This window comes from Pelophylax lessonae (genome assembly GCF_965119305.1).
Source record: "Pelophylax lessonae genome assembly, chromosome: 3".
Classification (NCBI taxonomy): Eukaryota; Metazoa; Chordata; class Amphibia; order Anura; family Ranidae; genus Pelophylax; species Pelophylax lessonae.
In genome coordinates, this window is record NC_138770.1 from 186,047,063 (window position 1) to 186,073,794 (window position 26,732).

Sequence of the window (26,732 nt, forward strand, 5' to 3'; positions counted from 1 at the left end):
TTCCGTGTTAAGGCGCACTCCACTCGGGCACTTAGTGCGTCATGGGCCTTTCGCCATCAGGCGTCAGTGGTCCAGGTGTGCAAGGCGGCTACCTGGTCGTCGGTGCATACCTTTACAAAACATTATAAAGTTGATGTAATGGCATCGTCTGATGCCTCGTTTGGCCGCAAGGTTTTGCAGGCCGCCATTTGAGGAGACCAGTGGTCTGCCTCGAGGGTTTTTTTCCGTTGGAAATTTTCATTTGAGTCTCATTCTTTGTTTATAATGAGCCTTTAAAACTTCTAGTTTGGCACCGGTTGGGCCTTCTAGATTGGATTTTGATTTCGGTCAATCCCACCCCTCATTTGTGGCACTGCTTCTGGATGTCCCAGTTCTTGTGAATCAAGAAGACTACGTCTGTCAATGAGCGACAGAGAAAATCGGATTTTTGTAAGATCTTACCGTAAAATCCTTTTCTCTTAGCTCATTGACAGACGTAGTACCCGCCCCTCTATCATTGAGTTGGGTTGGGTTAAATTCTCTGTTGCTGCTTTGTGACAGAACTGATGCCTTGTAGCAGAGAGAGGGAGGATATACCCTCAGGGACTGCCCCTAAGGTGGAGCCAGAACGTTTTTTCTTTCTGCCTAGTCCTGCTCCTGCGGAGACAACATAACCCAGTTCTTGTGAATCAAGAAGACTACGTCTGTCAATGAGCTAAGAGAAAAGGATTTTACGGTAAGATCTTACAAAAATCCGATTTTTTTCTGCCTAGTGTCCTACTCCTGTAGGGGCAGACTTGTATAAAGTACTCGAAATTTCTACTTGAGTAAAAGTACAAGTGCTCGATCAAAAAATTACTTGAGTAGAAGTGGAAGTGCTCGCAGAAAAAGTTACTTAAGTAGAAGTACTAAAGTATTCAACATTTTTTTTACTTAAGTATTGCAAGTAGTTTTTTCAAAAAATTTGCTACTTAAGTACTAAAAGTAAAAAGTACCAGTAGTTTTGAAAAAAAATTTCTACTCAAGTACTGAAAGTAGAAGTACAAGTACTGTGTTATGTAGTTATTAAAGAAATAAGTCAAAAGTTTGAACATCATATTGTTTTTATTATTTCAAATGATTTATTCAAATGATTAACCTGTGTTTGTTAGTAGTTTCTTGATGCACTTTAAGCGCTGTAGCACCATTTATTTGTTTGTTTCATATTTTCTTTTTATTGGAAAGATTTGGTATAGCAGCTTTTATTATACACAGCCTTTATTTTCGTATGCGCTGATTTACAAATGACATTATACACATTTTTTTGAGCTTTATGCAACCTGCCATCTACTGTTCTGGCAGTGGTAATTTTTTTTAAAAGTAACGAGTAACTATGCAGCACAAAAAAAAAATACTTGAGTAGAAGTATCGAAATCATCGAAAAAATGTAGTGAAGTAAAAGTAGAAGTAGGAGAAAAAAATTCTACTCTAGGAAAGTACAGATACCGCATTTCGGTACTTAAGTACAATACTTAAGTAGTTCTACTTCGTTACTATACATCTCTGTAGGGGGCAGTATATCCCAATGGTTAACAATATCAGGAGCTGTTTCCCTCAAAAAACATCAGAGAAATGGGTTTACGGTAAGTCAAAAATCCCATCATCTCTCCCTCTACCACTGCTGCCATGGATCTCATCCCTATCCCTCCCCCCCACCACCACTGCCATTAATCTCATCCCTATCCCTCCCCCCACCACCACTGCTGCTGATCCCATCCCTATTCCTCCCTCCACTGCCGCTGATCTCATCCCTATTCCTACCACCACTGCCGCTGATCTCATCCCCTTTCCTCCCTCCACTGCCGCTGATCTCATCCCCTTTCCTCCCTCCACTGCCACTGATCTCATCCCCTTTCCTCCCTCCACTGCCCCTGATCTTATCCCCTTTCCTCCCTCCACCACCACTGCCACTGATCTTATCCCTATCCCCCCACCAGTGCCACTAAACTCATCCCTATCCACCACCACTGCCACTGATTTCATCTCTACCCCCCACCACCACCACTGCCGCTGATCTCATCCCTACACCCCCACCACCACTGCCGCTGATCTCCTCTCTATCCATCCCCACCACTGCTACTGATCTCATCACTACCCCCCACACCACCACTGCCTCTGATCTCATCTCTATCTTCCCCCCACCAACACTGCCGCTGCTCTCATGCTTATCCCACCAGTGCTGCCACTGATCTCATCCCTGTCCACCACCATGGTCACTGATCTCATCTTGTTCCATCCCCACCACTGCTACTGATCTCATCACTACCCCCCCACACCTCCTCTGCCACTGATCTCATCCCTATCCTCCCCCCCACCACCACTGCTGCAGATCTCATCCCTGTTCCACCACCACTGCTGCTGTTCTCATCCCTATCCCGCCACCACTGGCGTCATCGCTATCCCACCACCATCACTGCCACTGATTTCATTACTATCCCACCCCACCACTGTTGGTTACAGTAAGTTGAAATCCGAAATAGAAATGTTTTATATAGTGAAAAAAAAATGTATAAAAGTCATACTTTTTCAAAGGAGGGGGGCTTCATGGTTTCTTTCACCAGGGCCCCGAAGGTTCTAATTACTCCTCTGGTTTGATGTAAATATAAACTGAAATCTTGACCTGTAGCTGCAGGATTTTATGAAATTGAGTTGAAGTTGGGCTGCTCCCATATGAATGACTGATTAGATAATTGCATGAATAAGCAAGTATACTGGTGTTTCTAATAAATCGTTTAGTGAGTATATGCCTGACCACATCCCATGTGCTCAGCATGACTCTGGAACATGTCCTTGGGCCTCCTTTCCTATCTCAGCAGCTGTTGCCAAGCTGAGCATTCATCAGTCTCCTTAACTGCTGTTTCAAATCTGCTGAATGAACTAGAACATGGTCAGCACAGATAGCCGTGCATAGGCCCCTTTCAGCATGTTTAACCAAAGTTTAGTGTACATTGCCAAATACAGTGTACATTGTGTGGCTATTTGTTCATGTGGTGGGGATAGTTTGGGGTTTCTGTACATATATACAGTGCATCCGGAAGTATTCACAGTGCTTCACCTTTTCCACGTTTTGTTATGTAACAGCCTTATTCCAAAGTGGATTAAATTAATTATTTTCCTCAAAATACTACAAACAATAACCCATAATGACAAGGTGAAAGATGTTTGTTTGAAATCTTTGCAAATATAATAAAAATAAAAAAGGAAAAAAAAATCACGTGACATGTACATAAGTATTCACAGCCTTTGCCATGAGCACAAACCAAGCCGTGAAGTCCAAGGACTTGTCTGTAGACCTTTGAGACAGGATTGTATCAAGGCACAGATCTGGGGAATGGTACAGAAATTGAAGGTCCCAATGAGCAAAGTGGCCTCCATCTTCCGTCCAGTTTGGAACCACCAGGACTCTTCCTAGAGCTTGCTGCCCGCCCAAACAGCGATCAGAGGAGAAGGGCCTTAGTCAGGGAGGTGACCAAGGACCCGATGGTGACTCTGACAGACCTCCAGTGTTTCTCTGTTGAGAGAGGAGAATCGTCCAGAAAAACAACCACCTCTGCAGAACTCCCTCATTCATGCCTGTATGGTAGAGTGGCAGATGGAAGCTACTCCTTAGTAAAAGGCACATGACAGCCTGCCTGAACTTTGCCAAAAGGCACCTGAAGGACTCTGACCATGAGAAACAAAATTCTCTGGTCTGATGAAACAAAAATTGAACTCTTTGGCCTGAATGGCAAGCGTCATGTCTGGAGGAAACCAGGCAACGCTCATCAGGGCCGGCCTTTGGGGTGTGCGAGCTGTGCGGCCGCACAGGGCGCCATGGGCAACAAGGGCGCCGTGCGGCCATCACAGCTCGCAAAGGATCAGGCGATTCAGGCCGCACAGCGGGAGGTGAGCGGCGACTGCGGCCTAGGGGGTCTCTGATGTTAGGGGGGCTTTGTGTGTGTGTAGGGGGTCTCTGATGTTAGGGGGGCTTTGTGTGTGTGTGTAGGGGGTCTCTGATGTTAGGGGGGCTTTGTGTGTGTGTAGGGGGTCTCTGATGTTAGGGGGGCTTTGTGTGTGTGTGTAGGGGGTCTCTGATGTTAGGGGGCTTTGTGTGTGTAAGGGGGTCTCTGATGTTAGGGGGGCTTTGAGTGTGTGTGTGTAGGGGGTCTCTGATGTTAGGGGGGGTTTTGTGTGTGTGTGTAGGGGGTCTCTGATGTTAGGGGGGCTTTGTGTGGGAGGTCTCTGATGTGCAGGGGCTCTCTGATGTGGGGGGCTCCGTGGGGAGGGGGGGGTCTGATGTAAGGGGGCTTTGTGTGGGGGGTCTCTGATGTGAGGGGGGCTTTGTGTTGAGGGTCTCTGATGTGAGGGGGGCTCTGTGTGTGGGGTCTCTGATGTGACGGGGGGCTCTGTGTGGGGGGGGCTTTGTGTGGGGGGTCTCTGATGTGGGGGGGTCTCTGATGTGACGGGGGGCTCTGTGTGGAGGGGGCTCTGTGTGGGGGGGTCTCTGATGTAAGGGGGGCTAAGGTTATTAGTGATCATAAAAAAGAAAAGTCAAAGTGCAAAAAAGTTGCAAGAAAATGCGTGCGGGGGGGCGCCACGGGATTAGCTCGCACAGGGCGCCTGATCACCTAAGGCCGGCCCTGACGCTCATCACTTGGCCAATACCATCCCTACAGTGAAGCATTGGGGTGGCAGCATCATGCTGTGGGGATGTTTTTCAGCGGCAGGAACTGAGAGACTAGTCGGGATTGAGGGAAAGATGAATGCAGCAATGTACAGAGACATCCTTGATGAAAACCTGCTCTAGAGCGCTTTGGACCTTAAACTGGAGCGAAAGTTAATCTTCCTACAGGACAATGACCCTAAGTACACAGCGAAGATAACAAAGGTGTAGCTACAGGACAACTCTGTGAATGTCATTGAGTTGCCCAGCCTTGAACTCGGTTGAGAGATCTGAAAATGGCTGTGCACCGACACTCCCCATCCATCCTGATGGAACGTGAGAGGTCCTGCAAAGGATAGAAACTGCCCAAAAATAGGTGTTCCAAGCTTGTAGCATCATACTCAAAAAGACCTGAAGCTGTATTTGGTGCCAAAGGTGCTTCCACAGGATATTGAGCAAAGGCTGTAAACACTTAGGTACATGTAATATTTTTTTTTTTAATACATTTTTTAAATATTTCAAACAAACTTCTTTCATGTTGTCATTATGGGATAATGTTTGTAGAATTTTGAGGAAAATAATGAATTTTATCCATTTTGGAAAAAGGCAGTAACAAAAAAATGTGGAAAAACTGAAGCGCTGTGAATACTTTCCGGATGCACTGTATGTGTGTACACTTGGGAATGCACTTCCCCTTGAACCATGACCCTCATGGGTTGATTGCTTTGCTGTGTGAGTAACCTTCCGCGGAATTACATAATTTGGATACTACCTTCCTGCAGAATTTCATCCTTCTGAAAGGACAGAATGTCACTAACTTTCAGAAATATAAGTTATATTGGGAAACCGCTTATGTTGGAGAGGATGTGGGTAAGGCTTATTTTACTATATGGAAATATTTAGAGGAATGGTTCACTTTAAAGTGTAAATCTCCTTTAAAGCTATACATTGTGCACTGTTAAGTTCTCTGCAATTGTGTCTAGAGCCCGATAAAGTTGAAGCTGTCTGCAAGAAGTGTCTGGCTTCTATCTCATCCATGACATGGGAATTGGTGTCCCTGTAACTGTGTATCAGAGTGTTCTGTGTTTGGTACAGTATGTCATGTACTAATTTAATCCCTTGCTCTGATCTTCATTTTAACAGAAATGTTCCAGCTGACGTAGCATTGGATATAGATGGAGACCGCGAATGTGAGAGGATATATTCCCTATTCAACAGGAGCATGCCTAAACTACAGAAGATGGAGGGTAATTCCATTATGAGTTCAAACAATGATATATTGTGGGCTTGTTTGTCCATATGCTAGTCACATGGTGTGGTAGATTGGTTGCTCATCAGTCATTATTAAGCGTTATGCCAAGATTACTACTATAGGGCATGATAACATGTACAGATATATCCCTTTACGTTTCATTGAACACTTTTTTAAAGTTAACATGCCAAATCCTTCTGTTATCCATACACAAGAGATAGCAGTTACATGTTTTTAGGTGACTCAACTTGGGTTTTGAATCCTGGCAGAAGAATCTTTTGCATGTATGGCCAAAAGTGTCGAGATACATTTGTTTGGCACACCTGCTAAACTTCCAGGTCAGCTGTGGGGAACAACATATTAAACATTGTGTGGCCCAACAATTTTTTGGTAGTTAAATATAACGTGACCTTTCACTGCCTCGGAGCATGTGAAGGCAACTTTGGTAATTTCTTTTCAACTGTAGTGCAGTGTACTCCATTCAATACGGTAATTGGTTCAAGTGTTTCAAATTCTATCCCTAATCCATCAAGTTTAGTTAAAGCTAAACTCCAGGTATGATCTTAATTGCATAATTATATTGGTCCAAGCTGGACAAACCTGGAGTTCAGCTTTAAAGGAGAAGTATGGCTAAAGTTTTGTTTGGCCATACTAATCCTATGGATCACCGGAGTGCAGATCATTCTGCACTCCTGTGATTTGGGCTAAAGCCCGCTGTCAGCTGACATCACACAGCCGGTCCAAGCTCAGGAAAGATTCCAACCGTATGGTTGGGATACACCCAGGTACCTGGGCCGGCAACTGGCTTGACCTCTCATCAATCGGCTGAGAGCCTGAGCCAGCCCCTCCCACCCTCTCCACAGCTCAACACTTGAGTAAGCGCTGGAGAGGAGAGCAGAGAGCTGCTGACTGGCAGTTATGACTGTTCAGAGTGCCGGGGGAGAACTGAGCGAGTAGCGGCGTTTGATCACTCACTGCAGACCCGGCGGGGCACAAATGCTGCATCCACCTAGGTGAGTATAATTTTTTTTTTTTTTAATCCCTTCTCTTTTAAATAAACCTAATGAGCGTTGCCTGCGTTTTCTGGGGTGAAATGGCCAAATCTTTCCTGACTGTAAATAAATACAGAGAGGTGCTGCTACTTCTGTATTTATTTTTTTTTTACTTGATTTGATGTACTATGCCAGCTAACAAAATGGTCATTGACATAGATTGAGTGTGGCGACTAGGATTCTTGACTTCATGCTTGTGCTGGGTCAGTGGCTCAAAGTATCAAATTCAATGGATCAGCATGGCAGCTAACATTTGAGAGTTTGAGAGGAAGGTCTTCAGTGGCAGCACTGCATATTGTGTTTCATGAAACGTGATGCATTAGTTTTTAAGACTTTATGAAAATTGTAGCAAAGAAAAATTGAAAAAGTGTTGTCCATAAAAACAACATTCCTTGTTTCAAAATGAGTCCACCTATGGACAACCCCACCACTTTTTTTCTCTAGTTTTGTTCTGTATATCAGACCAAGATATCTGAAATTGATTATCCTTGTAGCCAAAGTCCATTTATTCATCTGTCTTTTTTCAAATTAGTTTTCCTTGAGTAGTTTTGTGCAAAGCAGACAGTTCATAGACACCTAAAAAATGAGGCCCACCATCGGGTATGTAGTCCTGTTGGCCCTTTTTAGTTCCTCACTTTCAATATACCACATTTGCTGATCCTGCAGTTTGTAGATAAGCCAGATTTTTTTTTTTAGGCCCTTTGAGCAGCTGATTTTGTAATTTATGGTGTATGCAACTTTTTCATCCTTAAATCCTTACTTTAGTTTAAGCTGGTGCCATGCCCAATGCCCCAGGCTTCCCAATTCAGGGGGGCTTCTTTCACTTGCAGTGTCCTATGGAGCCACCCTTGCATGCAGGAACTGGAACTCTCCTTTCCTTGTACTGTACTGTGTGCATCAATAGAAATACACAGTCCTGTAGGGTAGTAAGGCACTCCCCTGATTCTAACGTCCCCCCTTTCCAAGCTAGCAAACTGGCTGGAGACTGCACTGTCTACTGTTAATATTCTCTTATGATGACTGGATGTTCAGGGAAGCGCCACTAAGAGCAGGAGACAACAGTACTGAAAATTGTAAACTCTGCTGGGGTAAGCATTTTTAAAAACGTCCCAGTCACAAAACTGGTTGATGGGGGGTAATCCTTCACCGATTCACCCCAGAGGGGGTGTGGGGAACCTATGGGGGTAGAACCATCAGAAACCAAATAGAATGGGAGTAACCATTCACAAGATAAGGCGATACCCACGCAGTGTGGAAGGTAAAAAAGAAACTTTATTCAAAAATTGAAGAATAATACATAGTCACACGTATCTGCAAACACAATAACAAGACATGACATAAACATAATTAAAAGAGCATCCCGATGACAGTGCAGGTGGATAAATGCAGGGGATATGTCACTCACAGCTTGTGAAATAAACAAATATCAGAACTCCCACTATGCTGTAAAAACCACAATAGCAATATAGTAGTTGGCATGAATTGCATGACTTGAAGTCAACTTGAAACGTGAGTTGAGAACAACTGTAATAAGTATATCACACTTCAAGAAGTTAGATTCTGATGTTGCAGGTGTGGATCACTCTTCAAAGTGCTATATTTCCGATAAGGCAGCATGAGCTGATCCAATTAATCAGCATAGTAAGAGGACACACCTGATAAAACATTTGCTGGTGTAAATACAAAGTCCATCCAAAAGGAAATCCTAAGACTAACTATAGGTTAATGGAAAAATAGTATATTCCACTGATGACAGGTATTCCAATCAAGGAGTATAATAAATGGAAATTCAAGCACACATCCACCTTGGATAGACGATTCAATGCAAATATCAGACCTCCCACTATGCTGTGAAGCACAATAGCAATGTAAAAGTTGGCATAATTTGCATGACTTGAAGTCAACTTGAAACGTGAGTTGGGAACCACAATAGTAAATATATCGTATTTCAAAAAGTCAGATTCCATGTTGCAGGTGTGAGTCGCTCTTCAGAGTGCTATATTTCTGATGAGGCTATATGAGCTGATCCAGTTAGTCAGCATTGTAAGAGGACACACCTGATGAAACATTTGCTGGTGTAAATACAAAGTCCATCCAAAAGGAGATTCTGAGACGGACTACAGGTGAAATGGAAAAACAGTATTTCTCTTACGTCCTCTGACAGTCGCCGCCCACTCATACAGTCTTCACTTATGGGTATTGTCCTTATCCATAGGGGTAAACTAGGCAAAAGATTTTTGTTAAAATCATACATAAAAGCATTTGCATGTATACACCCACAGGGGGCTGTCACTCTGGACCATACCCTCATGCTAGCAGCATTCCCAACTCAGTTTGTCTTTTGCCTAGATAAGGGGTAGACCGGCTTTCCCTGGCTGGGGCTGCGGTCTCAGCCTCTCTACTTTTCTTATTTCATTTTATTTTTGAAAAAGTGTTTTTCTCTTTCTCATGATAGAATTTTATTTGTTCCTGTGCTTAGTTAGTCAGACTCAGAAGACTACAGCATTGCGGAACTGGGAATCGGACTGGTTGTCCTGGTGTGTCAGGACAGAGAACCTTATGGAATCCCAGCCTGCCATCGAGCATTTAGCAGGCTATGCGTACGCCCAGGCCTCGCAAACGACCTGTCCCTGTCCTCAGGGACAAATGCCCGCGAATGTGGCTACTTCGCTAGGATGGCTCTACTGCGTTACGCCGCGTGTAGTTAGCGTCCTGTTGGCTGACGGTACCCCCACCCAGGGTGGGAGGCTTCCCGTCTCACGGCGGCACCCACGCTATCGCTGGTCAGTGAGTAACCCCTCTATGTGGGGGATGTCTGTGGGTCCTCTGTGTTGGGGATGACAGTCTGCCTGTGATGTCTGTATTATTCCCCTCATGTCTGTCAGTGTCCTTCCCGGTCTCTCCCTGTCCCTGTGGGCACTATTGCGGTTCTGCCGCACTGTGGGGGGGTCGCGGGGGGGTCCCTCTCCCCTATGTGTCCCTTTTGTGTAATTTTTGAGGGTGCCAGACATGTGCGTGCGGCCCGCTCGGAAAAATCACGGGGCCGCCATTTTTAGTGTGGGCGCGCTATTCAGCTTCATTATGGGCTCTGCGCTCCTCCCTGCAGCAATTTCGTGCCTTTCCGGTGCCATCTTGGATGTGGCAAGGTCCTTCCAAAACATGGGCTCGGCGGCCATTTTCCCGAAGCCTCCCCATTACATTACATGGGCAGCCATTTTCCCTTAGTCTGTGTCCTCTAGCTGATGACATCATTTCCTTTCCTCAGACCGCAGATCGTTCCAGCAAAGCGTGGAGGTTGTATGTATGCACTTCTGGGGGTCTTTTAGCCTTTCTTGGGTCATTTTTTCGTGCTGGCAGTCACTTTCCGGTTTGCTTGTGACAATTTCATTTCTGCTGTGGTACCTCGCGGTGCGATCCTCATCAGTTCCTACTTAAAGGGCCAGCGCTTTCCAAATTCCCAGGACAGCTAATTCCCCCCCCCAGCTCTGGTGGAGGATTCAGGTACGCCTGGGTTCTCTGAGCAGAGCTCCCTTAGCGCTGCACTTGCGGCTTTATCATTAAAGGTGGATCTGCTGAGGTCTGAAAGGTCTTTTAGAAAAAGGTCCAGACCTTCACCTTCTTCTGATTCAGATTCTGATATGGTTGTCACTGACAGTGTACCCCTGAGGGGTCTCAGTCGGAGGGGGAGGGGGAAGTGGAGGAGGGGGGAGTTTCCCCCGCCAGGGCTGCCAGAAATCGCGCTGCTATGACTGCGCTCATTAGTTCTGTCAATTAAACACTGCATTTGGAGGATGAGCCCCACCAGCAGGGTACACGGTCATCCTTTGGGACCCGCAGAACCCAGAAATCGGTTCAGGTTTTTTACTGTTACGCCGCATTTCATGCAACGGTGAATAAACAAGGACGCAATCTAAGCGCAACTTTGTGTTACCTAGGCGGTTTGAGTACCGTTATCCCTTCGCGTCTCCCACGGATTCGCGCGGCGGTCCTGTGGCCCCTAAGGGGACCACACTGTGTCCAGGTTGAATAAGGCCACTCTAATGCCCACGGAGGATTCTCCGGTGTTTAGGGACCCGGCGGACAGAAGGGTGGAGTCTATTACCCGCCACTGCTATATGGTGGCGGGTTCCTTGCTGAAACCCGTGTTCGCTTCAGTTCTGGTCTCTCAGGCTGTGCTGGAGTGGCTTAAAGTTATTCAACGCACCATGCAGGAGGATTCTGCTCCCCCTGCTACGATGGCCATGATAGACCGGGTTATCAAGCGGTTCTATACCTGTGTGACACGGCCTTGGATGGGGCCCCTCTGGTCTCAACGTTTGTCTGCATGCGCGGTGCACATGTCTCGTGTGGTTAAAAAGCTGGTCGGCTGACCAGTCTCCCAAAAAGACGGTGTCTGACATCCCTTATGCGGGGAAAAGACTTTTTGGAATATCCCTGGATGTGTTGGTTAAGGGGGTGACTCTTCTACCCCAAATGGCCGGAAAAAAAAAGTTTTCCGCGGTAAGCAGGGCACTTCCTTTAAAACCAGGGGTCCTTTCGTGCCTTTAGGGCACAAGACAACGGCAAACCCTTCAAGGGCCCGAGTGGTCTGAAGAAGCCCTGGGCGGGCAAGCCGAAAGCCGCCCGCCCTAACACACCGTCCCAGTCCGCCCCCGCCTGAAGGGGCGCCCTCACCCGCTTCAGGGGTGGGGGGACGTCTGCTCTGTTTCCCACACCTTGGCTGTCCAAGGTTCCGGACAGGTGGGTTCAGGAACTCACCCGATCAGCGTACAAGATCGAATTTCGATCACGCCCAACAGACAGATTCTTCCCCTCAAATCTTGATTTAACCCCGGATCGTCTCCTCGATCTCCATCGGGCGGTGCAGGATCTGCTCGCCCAGGGGCTTCAGGGGTTGGGGGGGGGCGTCTGCGCTGTTTCCCGCACCTTGACTGTCCAAGGTTCCGGACAGGTGGGTTCAGGAACTCACCCGATCAGGGTACAAGATCGAATTTCGATCACGCCCGACAGACAGATTCTTCCCCTCAAATCTTTATTTAACCCCGGATCGTCTCCTCGATCTCCATCGGGCGGTGCAGGATCTGCTCGCCCAGGGGGTGATTGTCTCGGTGCCTCATCGGGACAGATGTCGGGGTTTTTACTCAAATCTGTTCACGGTGCCCGTAAAGGAGGGCACATTACGTCCGATTCTGGACTTAAAGTTTCTGAACCGCTTTGTGCGAGTTATGAAATTCCAAATGGAATCTATTCGATTGGTGGTGGCCTCTCTGAGTCCGGGAGGTTTCCTGGCATCCATCGACCTCAAGGATGCGTATTTACACATCCCCATTTACGAGGATCATCGGAGGTACCTCCGATTCGCGATTGCGGAGGAGCACTATCCGTTCGTGGCGTTGCCTTTCGGTCTTGCTTCAGCTCCAAGGGTGTTTACCAAAGTCTTGGCTCCTGTCCTGGCCCTGTTGCGGGCACAGGGGATTGCAATCCTGGGATATCTGGACGATTTCCTGTTAAGGTCGAGTTCCAGTGCGACCTTGGTACGCCATCTGGCTACCATGGTTCAGATGCTCCAGGAGTTTGGGTGGACCATCAACTTCCAGAAGTCGACGTTGTCCTCTTCTGTCCGGTTCCCCTACCTGGGGATGGTTCAGGACTTTGCTCAAGCAAAATACTTCCTACCGGAGGTATAACTCCGGACTCTACAGAGCGAGGTCAGGTCCCTTAGGGACAACGTTCCTCATCACTCAGGTCCTGCATGCGGGACCTGGGGTTGATGGTGTCAGCCTTTGAGGCGATGCCATTTGCACAATTCCACATGCGATCTCTGCATGCAAAGATTCTGGCCTGGTGGGACAGATATCCTCATTCCTTGGAAAGGTACTGAGAGCGATCAAACTATGTTTGTTGCATTGGTCGGGTCGTCTGCAGGACCGCCCTGTGCGTGTGCAGATGGACAATGCTACTGCGGTGGCGTACATCAAACACCAAGGGGGCACCAGGAGGCCGAGATTCTGTCATGAGCCGAGACGCGGGTCATGGCACTTTCGGCAGTTCACATTCCGGGTGTGGAGAACTGGCAAGCCGACTATCTGAGCCGCCAGACCCTGGACCAAGGGGAATGGTCCCTACACCCGGAGGTGTTTCAGATGCTGTGTGCACAATGGGGATCCCCGGATGTGGATCTGTTCGTGTCTCGTCTCAACAACGAGGTGGAAAGGTTCGTGGCCAGAACTCGCGATCCTCCGGCAGACGCCTCGGGCGCGCTGGTGGTGTCGTGGATTCAGTATCGTCTGATCTTTACCTTTCCTCCGATTCAATTGTTGTCCCGGTTCCTTCGCAGGTTGGCATCGGAACCAAAGCTGGTGATCCTAGTGGCTCCAGACTGGCCGCGCCGGTCCTGGTACGCGGACGTAATGCAACTGGTCGTCGAGCCTCCTTGGCGGCTCCCCTTACGAGCTGATCTGCTGTTGCAGGGGCCGATCTTCCATCCGGCTTTACAGTCGCTGGCTTTGACGGCGTGGCTGTTATAAGCCAGGTCTTGAGAGATCGAGGTCTCTCGTCAGCGGTCATTCCTACCCTCCTCAATGCTAGGAAGGCCTCGTCTGGTAAGATTTCTTATCGTACCTGGAAGGCTTACTTTGCCTGGTGTGAATCTCTCAGGGTTTTCATCCTCGCTCCTTTTCGGTGGCGAGGGTGTTAGCATTCCTGCAATCTGGTGTGGATGAGCGTTTGGCGCTGACCACTATTAAGGGTCAGATATCCGCGCTGACTATTCTTTTCCAGCGCCCTCTGGCGTCAAATTCCTTGATCCGCGCTTTTGTTCAAGGTGTGCATCATCTGGCTCCCCCTAGGAGGGCGCCATTAGCTCCTTGGGGCTTGAATCTGGTCCTGGCCGTTTTTACGACGTCCTCCCTCTGAAAATATCCGGGAGATTTCTCTGCTGGCTCTGTCACGTAAAGTTGCCTTTTTAGTGGCTATCACATCTGCTCGCAAAGTGTCTGAGTTGGCGGCCTTGTCCTGCCGCTCTCCCTACCTGGTTGTCCATTAGGACAAGGTGGTCTTGCGACCTCTTCAATCCTTCCTGCCGAAGGTGGTTTCTGATTTCCATCTCACTGACGATATTGTTTTGCCTTCGCTGTGTGCGAAGCCTAAGCACCCTAAGGAGTTTGCCTTGCATTCCTTGGATGTTGTCTGGGCGATCAGGGTCTGTCGTTTACTGAATCCTTCAGAAAGTCGGATTCTTTCTTTGTCCTTCCTGAGGGTCCTCGGAAGGGTACGGCTGCTTCTGTGGCAACCAATTCTAAATGGATCGGACAGGCCTATTCGCTTAGGGAACAGCTTCCGCCTTTCCCTGTCACGGCACACTCTACCAGGGCGGTGAGTGCGTCTTGGGCTTTTCGCCATCAGGCGTCGGTGTCCCAGGTGTGCTAACCAACGACTTGGTCATCTGTGCATACCTTTACAAAGTTTTTACAAACTTGATGTTTTGGCATCAGCCGATGCCTCCTTTGGACGCAAAGTTCTGAGTGCAGCTGTGCTTTAGGGGGACGTGACAGTTTTGCGTCTGTCCTCTCTTGTCGGGGGATTCACCCCTTGGTTTTTTTGCTTTCCTGAGTTTTGTTGGCTCATGGTGAGCTTCCTATTACCCAGTGTTTTGCCTTTATCTTGAAGATAAGCATCTTTTCTCTGACCTGGGTTGTGTTACCTTTTGTGGCGGTCGCGTTTCCCACCCCTCAAGTCTACACTGCTTTGACACGTCCCATAAGTGAAGACTGTATGAGTGGGCGGCGTCTGTCAGAGGACGTAAGAGAAAACAGAATTTTTGTAAGAACTTACCCTAAAATTATTTTCTCTGAGTCCTCTAACAGTCGCCGCCCCCCGCCCCTCTTTTGGGGTTGTTGGATCTATATACTGCTTGCTACCACACTGAGTTGGGAATGCTGCTAGCATGAGGCTATGGTCCAGAGTGACAGCCCCCTGTGGGTGTGTACATGCAAATGCTTTTATGTATGATTTTAACAAAAATCTTTTGCCTAGTTTACCCCTATGGATAAGGACAATACCCATAAGTGAAGACTGTATGAGTGGGCGGCGACTGTCAGAGGACTCAGAGAAAATAATTTTACGGGAAGTTCTTACAAAAATTCTGTTATTCCACTGATGACAGGTTTTCCAATCAAGGAGTATAATGAATGAAAGTTCAAACTAAGCAGGATAATGCTATATCACCCAAATGAGGGGAGTGTAATACTCACTGCTTTTAGTTACTTGTGTTCCCAATATAAAATTCCAGAGTTGATCGTAACCAGGCTGGTGAAGTTAGGATCCAGTTTCAGAGTGTCCATATGAAGAATCTGTGTTAGCAAGGGGAGATGAGGCTGAAGAGGGTGATCCCATGAGCTAGCTTCTCCTTTATCCGATATAAAGTGCTGTGAGTATAGCAGTGGATGGACTTTGTATTTACACCAGCAAATGTTTCATCAGGTGTGTCCTCTTACAATGCTGACTAACTGGATCAGCTCATATAGCCTTATCAGAAATATAGCACTCTGAAGAGCGACTCCTGCAACATTGAATCTGACTTTTTGAAATATGATATACTTACTTACTATTGTGGTTCCCAACTCTCGTTTCAAGTTTACTTCCAAATCATGCAATTTATGTCAACTTTTACATTGCTATTGTGCTTCACAGCATAGTGGGAGTTCTGATATTTGCATTGAATCGTCTATCCAAGGTGGATGTGTGTTTGAATTTCAGTTTATTATACTCCTTGATCGTCAGTGGAATATACGGTTTTTCCATTCACCTATAGTTAGTATAAGGCCCCTTTCACACTATCCGGACGGATTCAGTTTTTTTCAGCGGGGGATCGAGCCGCCGATCCCCCGCTGAGCAGGAGGATGACAGCTGTGTCTCCGTGCTGTGTGCGGAGACACAGCTGTCAGTTCCCCATGCATCTCTATGGGGGAAATCGGATGGGAACGGACAGTCGGTCCGTTCTCATCCGATCCGTTGGACGGATGGAAAATAGGGTTTCCATCCGTCCAGATTTGACGGATCGGATGTCAGCGGACATGTCTCCGCTGACATCCGATCCCCCATAGAGATGCATGGGGGGACCGTTCAGATCCGCCAAAAAAAAACGGCAGGCGGATCTGAACGGTCCGCCTGTGTGAAAGGGGCCTTAGGATTTCCTTTTGGATGGACTTTGTATTTACACCAGCAAATGTTTTTTTCAGGTGTGCCCTCTTACTATGCTGATTAATTGGATCAGCTCATGCTGCCTTATCAGAAATATAGTACTTTGAAGAGTGATCCACACCTGCAACATCAGAATCTAACTTCTTGAAGTGTGATATACTCATTACAGTTGTTCTCAACTCACGTTTCAAGTTGACTTCAAGTCATGCAATTCATGCCAACTACTATATTGCTATTGTGGTTTTTACAGCATAGTGGGAGTTCTGATATTTATTTTACAGCTGTGAGTTACATATCCCCTGCATTTATCCACCTGCACTGTCATTGGGATGCTCTTTAATTATGTTTGTCATGTCTTGTGATTGTGTTTGCAGATACGTGTGACTATGTGTTGTTATTCTTCAATTCTTGAATAAAGTTTTTCTTTTTTACCTTCCACACTGCGTGGGTATCGCCTTATCTTGTGAATGGTTACTCCCGTTCCATTTGGTTTCTGATGGGGTAAGCATTTTTATAGTTTACTGGGAATGTGTATTTCGCTTTCATTGATTGACAGACACAGCTTTCTAGGATCCTGAACCATTGGGTTATATTGCCTCCTACAGGAGTAGGACACTGGGCAGAAAAAAAGTCCTAGGTGGTATACTCCCCCCCCGCCCCCCCCCCTCCCCCCCCCTCTCTGCTAAAGGTCTTCAGTTTTTTTCTGCCTAGTCAGCAGTAAGGACCTAGTTCCCTGCCAGGATCCCTGGTCCTGGCAATTAATATTCCTTTTTAAATGGCTTTTTTTCTCCTGTGTTTGTTTGTTTTTTTTCCTGCGAGATCTACAATCAGCTGCTGAACTGGGCGACGGGCTGAATAATCTAGATGCAGTGGTCACCCCAGTCTGGCGCGCGCGCCGTCCCCACTGGACAGGGGCTGGCTTGCGAGTTAAACGCCTCACGAGGTCACATACGACCGGGTCTCGGCTTAAGTTGCTGCATTCCTCTTGACTGACAGCCCCCCATTTCGATGGCGAGGAGGTTCTGTCTGAAGTGGTGCCCACCTGATTCCTGGTGTGGTGAATAGCTGTCCCTCCTCTCCCCCTGGAGTTTTTTGGGGTGGATGCAGGCTCCTCCCTGGGACGGTCAGACCCGTGGGTTCCCGTCCTTCCCATCAGACCCCCCTGAATATTGGTAGTTTCTGAGGGTCATCTAGCCCCCCATCCCCATCTGGGGTAGTGTGGTGGCCTGGGATGTGTCTGGGGCTGGTGTATGTAATGTAATGGTGGTGGGGGCAGGAAAGAAGGGGGGGTTGCACCGCCGGCGACTGGGCTATCGGTTGAGGGAGGGGGGACACTACCTGCTATGAGGGCCCTGTGCCCGGTTCCCCCCTTCCCTTGTGCTTGCTGCCTGGGCTCCAGGGATCCCTTCTAGGTCCCTGGAAGCCTCGTGGAGCCCCACAACAGCCATTTTCTCTGTCGCTCATTGACAGACGCAGTCCTCTTTGATTAATATCAGTAGGGTTATACCGCCCCCTACAGGAGTAGGACACTAGGCAGGAAAAACGTTCTGGCCACACCTTAGGGGCAGTCCCCGAGGGTATATCCTCTCTCTCCCTGCTACAGGATGTCAGTTTTTTTCTGCCTAGTCAGGAGTAAGGACCTAAGTTCCTTGCTGGGATCTCTGGTCCTGGCAAGCTTTTTTAGATAAATCTTTTTAGTTAGCTTTTTTCTCTCCAGTTTTTGTTCCTGTGAGATCTTCAAGCAATTATGCTGGAGCTGGGCGACGGGCTGGATGTTGAGATCCAGTGGTCACCCCAGCCAGCCTACGAGCGCGTACAGGCCCTAGCTCCGCGCTGGGTCGGCCGCAACATAGTCCCACTGGATGGGGACTGGGCCCGCGAGTTAAACGTCTCGCCAGGTCGCCTACGACCAGTCAGGAAACTGAGTCGCGGCGTCCATATTGGTCGACAGCCCCCCCCACCTCGGTGGAGAGGGGTTCTATTAGGAGTGGGTGCCCACCTGTTCCGGTATGGTGAGTAGAATGTTCCCCCTCTCCCCCTGTTGGGTTTTGGGAATAGATGCGGGCCCCTCTGTGGATGGTCGGACCCTCATGATCCGGGGTTCCCCTCTATCCTGTAACACACTTCACATATCTCCCCCTTGCTAGTGTGAGTTGGTGAATAAGGTATACCACTCCAGGAGACTTGGTTTGGGAGCTGACAATCTATAGGAGTCTGTCACTGCAAGTAAAGTTGATACTATCAGGCACCTACCTATCGCACGGGAGTCCTCTATTAAGCGATGCAGCTGCACGGACCGCCATCCTTCCACGGGCCGCACGGAGCCGCCATCATTCCGCGGGCCGCCATTTTGGCGTAGCCTAATGTCTCCTGTATGGCGGTGGCCATCTTGGATACACCCAGCTACCTCGAGGAGTAGTGGTGGGAGTGCCGGAAGGTGTGTAAAGGGGCGGAGCCGCCTCCTTTACCCGGGTAAATCGATCCACAAGACTTCCTGTTCTGTAAGGACAGCGCTGAGAGCAGTTCGGTAGAAGCTTCTGTGCATCAGGTGGTGAGCCCTTGGGGTCTGTCTCTCTCTCTCTCTCTCTCTCTCTCTCTCTGTGGGGGTCCGAAGCAGGTGGCACTGAGGGGCGCTGTTGCGCTGGGAGATTACATACAAAAAAAAAAAGTTTTTTCTTTTGCAATCTTTGTTTGCTGACAGGTGTTCCTGGGTTTATCATGGACCCTGACACACATGTATCCCCACCTGATCCCCTCGAGGTGGCCGCAGGACCCTCCAGTTCTCCACTTACTATTGATGCATTGTCAGCGGTTTTGGAGTCTTTTGTATCCCGGGTGGAGGTGGCCTGTCAGGGACGGGGGGGCGAAAAAGCGACCCCCGCCTACCCCTATTTCGTCTGACACTTCAGATACAGATTCTGAGCCTGTCGCGGCGGCTGCAGGTCCCTCTTCTGGGGCTAGTGCCTCGTATCCCATATACTCGGATAGCGAGGAAGACATTTCTGCCTCCGCTATAGCGCAAGATGAAGCGCTGGTAGATGCACTGATTGTGTCTGTGCGGGAAACCTTAAGATTTGAGCTTATACCTACGGAAGCAGTTGATACTGAAATTGCTTTTGGTACTCGCAAGCCTACCAAGATGGCAAAGGTTTCCTTTGCCCAAATGTTTTCAAGATATAATTAAGGAAGAATGGGTCCGTCCAAAACGAGCCCCTGGTATTTCCAAACGGATTGCTAGACGCTATCAGTTTGAAGAATCCCTCCTTAATAAATGGACGGTACCACCGTCGGTGGATTCACCGATTTCCAGATTAAATAAAGCTACTGTTATCCCGGTGGAGGACGCTCCATCTTTTCGGGATCCGGTGGACCGTAAAGCAGAATCTATATCCCGCTAGATATTTTCCCTGATAGGGTCAGCCTTAAGGCCAGTGTTCACCATTGCTCTGGTTGCACAAACATTGACAGAGTGGACCAAGTTGTTACGCCGAGATCTGGAGGGGAGAAGTCTCCCCCCGGCAGTATCGGACTTGCTTGAGCAGATGGTACAAGTGCTACAGTTTGTCTGTGACGCCGCTCCATTAATGGGGCGCGTATCGATCTCGGCGGTGGTCCTTCGGCGTATGCTGTGGTTAAAGTGCTGGTCGGCGGATCAAGCTTCCAAGAAAGCTCTGACTAATCTCCCCTTTCAAGGGGATCGCCTGTTTGGTGCCACCTTGGATGAGATCATCAAGGGTATCACTGGTGGCAAGAGCACCTTTTTTCCACAGACTACTAAGGGGAAAGCACCGCGTCGCAGACGGGGACCTTCCTTTTCCGCTCATAAAAAGTTTTTTCGCTCCTCTGGGGCGGGCGATAAGGCGAAGTCCTCCAAAGCCCCCCCAGGGGGTTTCAAAGGGCGCTGGTCGGGTAAACAAAGGCCCGGCTCTGCCAGACCTGAAGATAAGACCAATACAGCCTGAAGGTGCGCCCCCACCCATATCTGGGGTGGGGGGACATCTTCACCGGTTTCCGGACCCATGGCTCTCCAGGATTCCAGACAAATGGGTTCAAGAGGTCATACGGTCGGGATACAAGATCGAATTTCGATCACTTCCACCGGTGCGGTTCTTCCCTTCCAATATCCGACTATCCCCTGATCGCTTAGAAGCTTTGCGGGGGGGGCAGTGACGGATTTGATGCAACAAGGAGTGGTGGTCCACGTTCCTTGGACAGAACGTTTTCAAGGGTTCTATTCGAACCTATTCACAATACCCAGAAAAGAGGGCAAGGTGCGTCCAATTCTGGACTTGAGAGCACTCAATCATTTTGTCCGGGTGCAAAAATTCAAGATGGAGTCCATTCGCACAGTAGTGGCCTCCCTGCATCAGGGGGATTTTCTGGCATCCATAGACATCAAGGATGCCTATCTTCACATTCCCATTTATGCAGGACATCAGCGTTTCCTTCGCTTTTCCGTGGGAGAGAACCATTATCAGTTTGCGGCGTTACCCTTTGGTCTCGCCTCTGCTCCCCGGGTATTCACAAAGGTTTTGGCGCTGTTGCGACAGCAAGGCATATCGGTTCTAGGCTACCTAGACCATTTTCTACTCCGTGCGGAGTCTCCGCAGGCTCTGTTGCTAAACTTGGAGATCACGATGATCTCTTTGGAAGAGTTCGGGTGGCTGGTGAACCGGCAGAAATCATCCCTGGTCCCCACCAGGAGACTGAACTATCTGGGCCTAACTTTGGATACATCCTTGGCAAAAGTGTTTTTCCCGGCGGAGAAACTCCGGAAGATTCAGTCGGCGACTCAGTTATTGCGGACTTGCATGAGGGTTCTGGGACTGATGGTGGCCTCCTTCGAGGCAGTACCGTTTGCCCAGTCTCATACCCGGATTCTCCAAAAGGAGATTCTTCTCAAATGGAACCGGAATCCCGATTCCCTGGACAATCGGATCCGGCTGAGCGAACGGACCAGGGAATCCCTGGTTTGGTGGCTTCGGTCACCAATGCTCAGTCAGGGGGGAAGTCATTTCTTCCAATCTATTGGACGATTGTCACCACGGATGCCAGTCTATCCGGGTGGGGTTCTCGGCAGACGATCTGCTCAGGGGCTCTGGTCCCTGGAAGAATCCAGGTTACCGATAAATGTATTGTAACTGAGAGCGATCAGACTTTGTCTGATTCACTGGACCGAGCAGCTCCGGGGCAGCCCGGTGCGGATCCAGTCGGACAATGCCACGGCAGTGGCTTACGTCAATCACCAGGGGGGCACCAAGAGTGTCCTCGCGGCCGTAGAAGTGGCCGGCATCCTTCGTTGGGCAGAACGATTTGTTCCAGCCCTCTCCGCGGTATTCATTCTGGGGGTGGAAAATTGGCAGGCAGATTTTCTCAGCCGTCAGATTCTGGATCAAGGGGAACGGTCTCTTCATCCAGAGGTATTTCACCAATTGTGCCTTCGTTGGGGCACCCCGGATGTGGATCTGTTGGCATCTCGGCTCAACAGGAAGGTGCGGAGGTTTGTAGCTCGCTCCCGCGATCCTCTAGCGGACGCCGCAGACGCGCTGGTCGCCCCGTGGGGGCAGTATCGGCTACTGTATGCCTTCCCTCCTCTCAAGTTGCTGCCGAAACTTCTTCGCAGGATAGAGGTGGAGGGAATTCCAGTTATCCTGGTAGCCCTGGACTGGCCTCGTCGGGCCTGGTACGCCGACCTGGTCAGGCTGGTCGCGGACGTTCCTTGGCGATTTCCTCTCAGGGAGGATCTGCTGTCTCAGGGACCGATCTTCCATCCAGCTTTACGATCGCTGGCTTTAACGGCCTGGCTGTTGAGACCCAGGTGCTGAAGGACAAGGGGTTGTCAGCTTCAGTTATTCCTACTCTGATTAAAGCGAGGAAAGCGACTTCCAGAAAAGTCTATCATTGCACATGGAAGTCTTATATCGCGTGGTGTGAATCCCTTGGGTTTCCTCCACGTTCTTACTCTGTGGCCCGAATATTGGCTTTTCTGCAACAGGGGGTTGAGCAGAAACTGTCCTTGAGCACTATCAAGGGTCAGGTTTCAGCGTTAGCAATCTTCTTTCAGAGGCCTCTGGCTACTTATTCCCTTGTGCGGAATTTCATCCAGGGGGTGCGGCACCTGGCTCCGCCGGTGCGCGCGCCCTTGCCGCCCTGGGATCTTAATTTGGTGTTGTCGGTTCTTCCGAAACCTCCCTTTGAAAATATTAGGGAGATTCCCTTGCTTACTTTATCCCAGAAGGTGGCCTTTTTGGTGGCTATCACTTCTGCACGCAGGGTGTCAGAACTGGCCGCATTGTCCTGTCGTTCCCCATATCTGGTGGTTCATAGGGATAAGGTGGTTCTTCGTCCGAATCCATCCTTCCTTCCTAAGGTGGTTTCAGATTTTCATCTAAATGAGGATATTGTGCTACCTTCCCTGTGTACTTGACTACTACGGAATCTTTCCGTAAGACGGATTCACTTTTTGTGATCACGGATGGCCCTAGAAAGGGGTTGCCTGCGTCTGCCGCGACTATCTCTAGATGGATCAGACAGACGGTGGTACAGGCTTATTCTATTAAGGGATGGGTTCCCCCGTTCCCTGTTAAGGCGCACTCCACTCGGGCGCTTAGTGCTTCCTGGGCCTTCCGCCATCAGGCGTCAGTGGTTCAGGTTTGCAAGGCGGCTACCTGGTCGTCGGTTCATACCTTTACAAAATTTTATAAGGTTGATGTGCTGGCATCGGCGGATGCCTCTTTTGGCCGCAAGGTTCTGCAGGCCGCTGTTTGAGGAGACCGTTGGTCTACCTCGAGGGTTTTTTTCTGTTGGGTTTTCAGTTGAGTCTCATCCTTTTGTCCGATGAGCCTTTAAGACTTCTGGTTGGCACCGGTTGGGCCTTCTGGATTGGAATTTGATTTCCGTTATCCCACCCCTCATTTGTGGGACGTCCCTACTGATATTAATCAAATAGGACTGCGTCTGTCAATGAGCGACAGAGAAAATTGGATTTTTGACTTACCGTAAAATCCTTTTCTCTTAAGCTCATTGACAGACACAGTACCCGCCCCTCTATTTTTGAGTTGGGTTGGGTTAACCACTTTACCACTAGAGCATTTTGCTGTCTTACGTCTGAGCCACTTTTTGCGATTCGGCGCTGTGAAAATTTAACTGACAATTGTGTGGTCGTGCGACGCCATACCCAAACGAAATTTACGTCCTTTTTTTCCCCACAAACAGAGCTTTCTTTTGGTAGTATTTGATCACCTGTGCAATTTTTACTTTTTGCGCTATAAACAAAAAAAGAGCGTAAATTTTGAAAAAACAACAATATTTTTCACATTTTTTTTATATGAAATTCCCCCCCAAAAAAATGTAAAAATCAAAATTTTTTTAAATTTTTGGCCAATTTGTTTTCTGCTACATGTGTTTGGTAAAAAAAATTCACAATAAGCGTATTTTGATTGGTGTGCGCAAAAGTTATTGCATTTACTAACAAAGGGAAAGATTTCTGTCATTTTTGGTGTTTTTTTTTTTAACGCGTAATGGCGGCGATCTGCGATTTTTTTTTTTTTTTTTTTTTTTTTTTTTTTTTTTTTTTTTTTTTTGCGGGACTGCGACATTGCGGCGGACAGATCAGACCCTTGACTGACATTTTTGACACTTTTGGGGGTACCAGTGACATTACTGCAGTAATCAGTGCTATATATATGCACTGTTACTGTAAAAATGACACTGGCAGGGAAGGGGTTAATTTTATTGGAGAGGGAGGGGTTAATGTATGCCTGGTGCTTACTGACGTGTTGGGGGGGAGGTGACTGTGTGAGCCAGGGACAGATCGGATGTCCAGCTAAGCTGAACACTCCGATCTGTCACTCCCTGTCACTTGGGAGATCCGCCCGCTTGTGTTTACACAGGCGGGCGGATCTCCACACTAGATCCCCGACGATCGGGGCAGAGCAGCGCGCGATCGCCGCTGCTCCTCCCCTGGCCCGACTCCCGCTGTGACTGAATACAGCGGGAGCGAGCCTCACGCGCCGCCCACAAGGGGTAGTGTCTGACGACGTAGGTCTACGTCGTCAGACGATAACGAGCCACTTTGCTGCAGTAGTACTACGGTACTCAGTGGCAAAGTGGTTAAATTCTCTGACACTGCTTTGTGACATAACTGACATCCTGTAGCAGGGAGAGAGAGGATATACCCTCGGGGATTGCCCCTAAGGTGTGGCCAGAACGTTTTTCCTGCCTAGTGTCCTACTCCTGTAGGGGGCAGTATAACCCTACTGATATTAATCAAAGAGGACTGTGTCTGTCAATGAGCTTAAGAGAAAAGGATTTTACGGTAAGTCAAAAATCCAATTTTGTTGAAGCCTGGTGTTTTTCAATGGCCAGCGGCCATGTTTGTGTAGTCTGGCGTCCATTTTTCATTGGTCCGGCAAGCTACAGAGCGGCGGGCCATTACAGAGGAGCCTCTTGGCGGTGATCTCTGCTGTGGGTGCACCTCCTTTTCCTCTGATACTGACTACTGGGTCTTTCTCTTGGATGCCGCATGTGGAACAAGTGCAGTCTGTGCTACTCGGGTAGGGTGGTGAGTCCTGGTGGGATTCCTCCCTCTCTCTGCTGCATGTTGTGGGGTGCTCTGTTTGCTGGCGACCTAGTGGTGCTACCAGCGTGGTGGGTGTCCTTTTGCAGTGCTAGACACTGTTTGTGGGGGTACCCCTTTTTAATGGTGGAGTTTTTGGAGCATTTTTCCCCAACTAACCCCCTCTGAGGCTGCAGGTCCCTCAGGGTCCCAACCATCATTTGATGCACTGACGGCGGTCCTGGAATCCTTTGTGTCCCGGGTGGAGGTGGCTTTTGGGCGGTGGGCTAGCAAAAAGCACCCCCCCCCCCCCACCTTCCCCTGCCTCATCTGTCTCCTCAGATCCTGAATTGAACTCAGCCACCACGGACAGGGCCCACCCTGCGGGGTCTGCGGCCACACTCCCTGAATTATCGGCTAGTGAGGATAATTCCTCCACACCTGTAGCTGCGCACGAGAAGGTGCTGGTGGACACACTGATTGTATCTGCGTGAAAATGTAAAAATGGAGGATGCAGCTGAAACTGCGGAGGTGACTGTCTCCTTTTGGCTCTCACAAGCCGTCTCACGTGGCAAAAGTGTTTCCTTATCCCTCCTATTTTGACACATTTGTTGCAAAAGAGTGGGAGAGTCCAAAACGTCCCTTTGTGGTTCCTAAACGCTTTGCGATGAGGTACCCCTCTGAGGGGTTCCTCCTTAAAAAGTGGGCTACCCGGTTTCCAGGTTGAATAAGGCAACCATGATTCCGGTTGAGGAATCGCCAGCCTTTAAAGATCCGGCTGACAGAAAAACAGAGGCTGTGGCGTGCAATATGTTCTCCATCGCCCTGGTGTTAACTGACGGAGTGGGCTAAACTTTTGCGCTGTGACCTAGAGGGTGAGCAGCTACCTTTGCTGAACTGGTGGACCAGTTGGTCCAGGGGCTGCAGTTTATCTGTGATGCCTCTTTGTATGCGGCTCTCCTGCTCTGTAAGCGGACTTTCGGCATTGGCGCGTATTGTGGCTTAAGTGTCAATCTGCCTACCAGACCTCTAAAAAAGCTGATTTATCTTTTCAGGATGATCGCCTGTTTGGGGGTACCCTGGATGTCATCATTAAGAGTCTCACAGGCTGGAAAGGGTAAGGAACCTTGTCGCAGACGTGGCCCGTCTTTTTCGGCTCACAGGAAGTTTTTCATCTTTCAGAATCAAATGACAAAGGGTTCAAAACCTTTCAAGTCCTCCTCGGGAGGTTCCAAGCGGCCCTGGCAAGCTGAAAGCGGGATTCTCTAGACCCATGGACAAGGCTCCCTCAGCATGAAGGTGCACACTCATCCATGCCTGGGGGGACCTCTTTGGTGAATGACAAATGGGTCTTTGAAGGGATACTGTTCAGCTACAAGATTGAATTTTGTTCTTATCCTTCTGATAGGTTCTTCCCTTCCAATGTGCGTCTGTCCCCAGACCGATTGCAAGCTTTCTTTGGGGGTGGTACAAGCCCTGCTGTTTCAGGGTGTGATTGTCCCGGTTCAGGCCTCAGTACGGTTTCAGAGTTTTTATTCAAACCTGTTCACAGTCCCAAAGAGAGAGGGCAAGGTATGTCAGATTCTGAATTTACAAGGCCATGAACTTCTTTATGCGGGTACAGAAATTCAGAATGGAGTCCATTCCCACGGTGGTGGCATCCCTACATCAGGGGGATTTTTCTGCTTCTATTAATATCAAGAATGCTTACCTGCACATTCCAATATGTGCCCAACACCAGAGCTTCCTCCTCTTTGCTGTATAAGAACAACATTATCCATTTGTGGAATTACCCTTTTATCTCGCCTCTGCTCCTCGAGTCTTCACAAAAATGTTGGACCCGGTGTTCCGTGAGAATAACCTACCCCGTGAGAAATGCCTACCCTCGTCACTTCCTGTCAGGAACAGCTGAGCAATGTAGCAGTGCGCATGCTCAAAGCCCCGGATACGTCATTGAACAGCTGAGGAATTGACAAGTGCGCATGCACGGAGGGTATGGATTGTTCACTG

General features: G+C 48.7%; 1 protein-coding gene across 1 annotated transcript in view; it reads left to right on the forward strand.

Annotated features, from left to right (window-relative positions):
• The window catches only part of RASA2 (RAS p21 protein activator 2), a 451,771-nt gene that overhangs the window by 369,530 nt on the left and 55,509 nt on the right, over window positions 1-26,732 (forward strand). Inside the window, exon 22 of the mRNA XM_082249978.1 lies at window positions 5,804-5,907. Within this exon, the coding sequence (XP_082106104.1) occupies window positions 5,804-5,907 (104 nt within the window). The remainder of the gene's footprint in view (window positions 1-5,803; window positions 5,908-26,732) is intronic.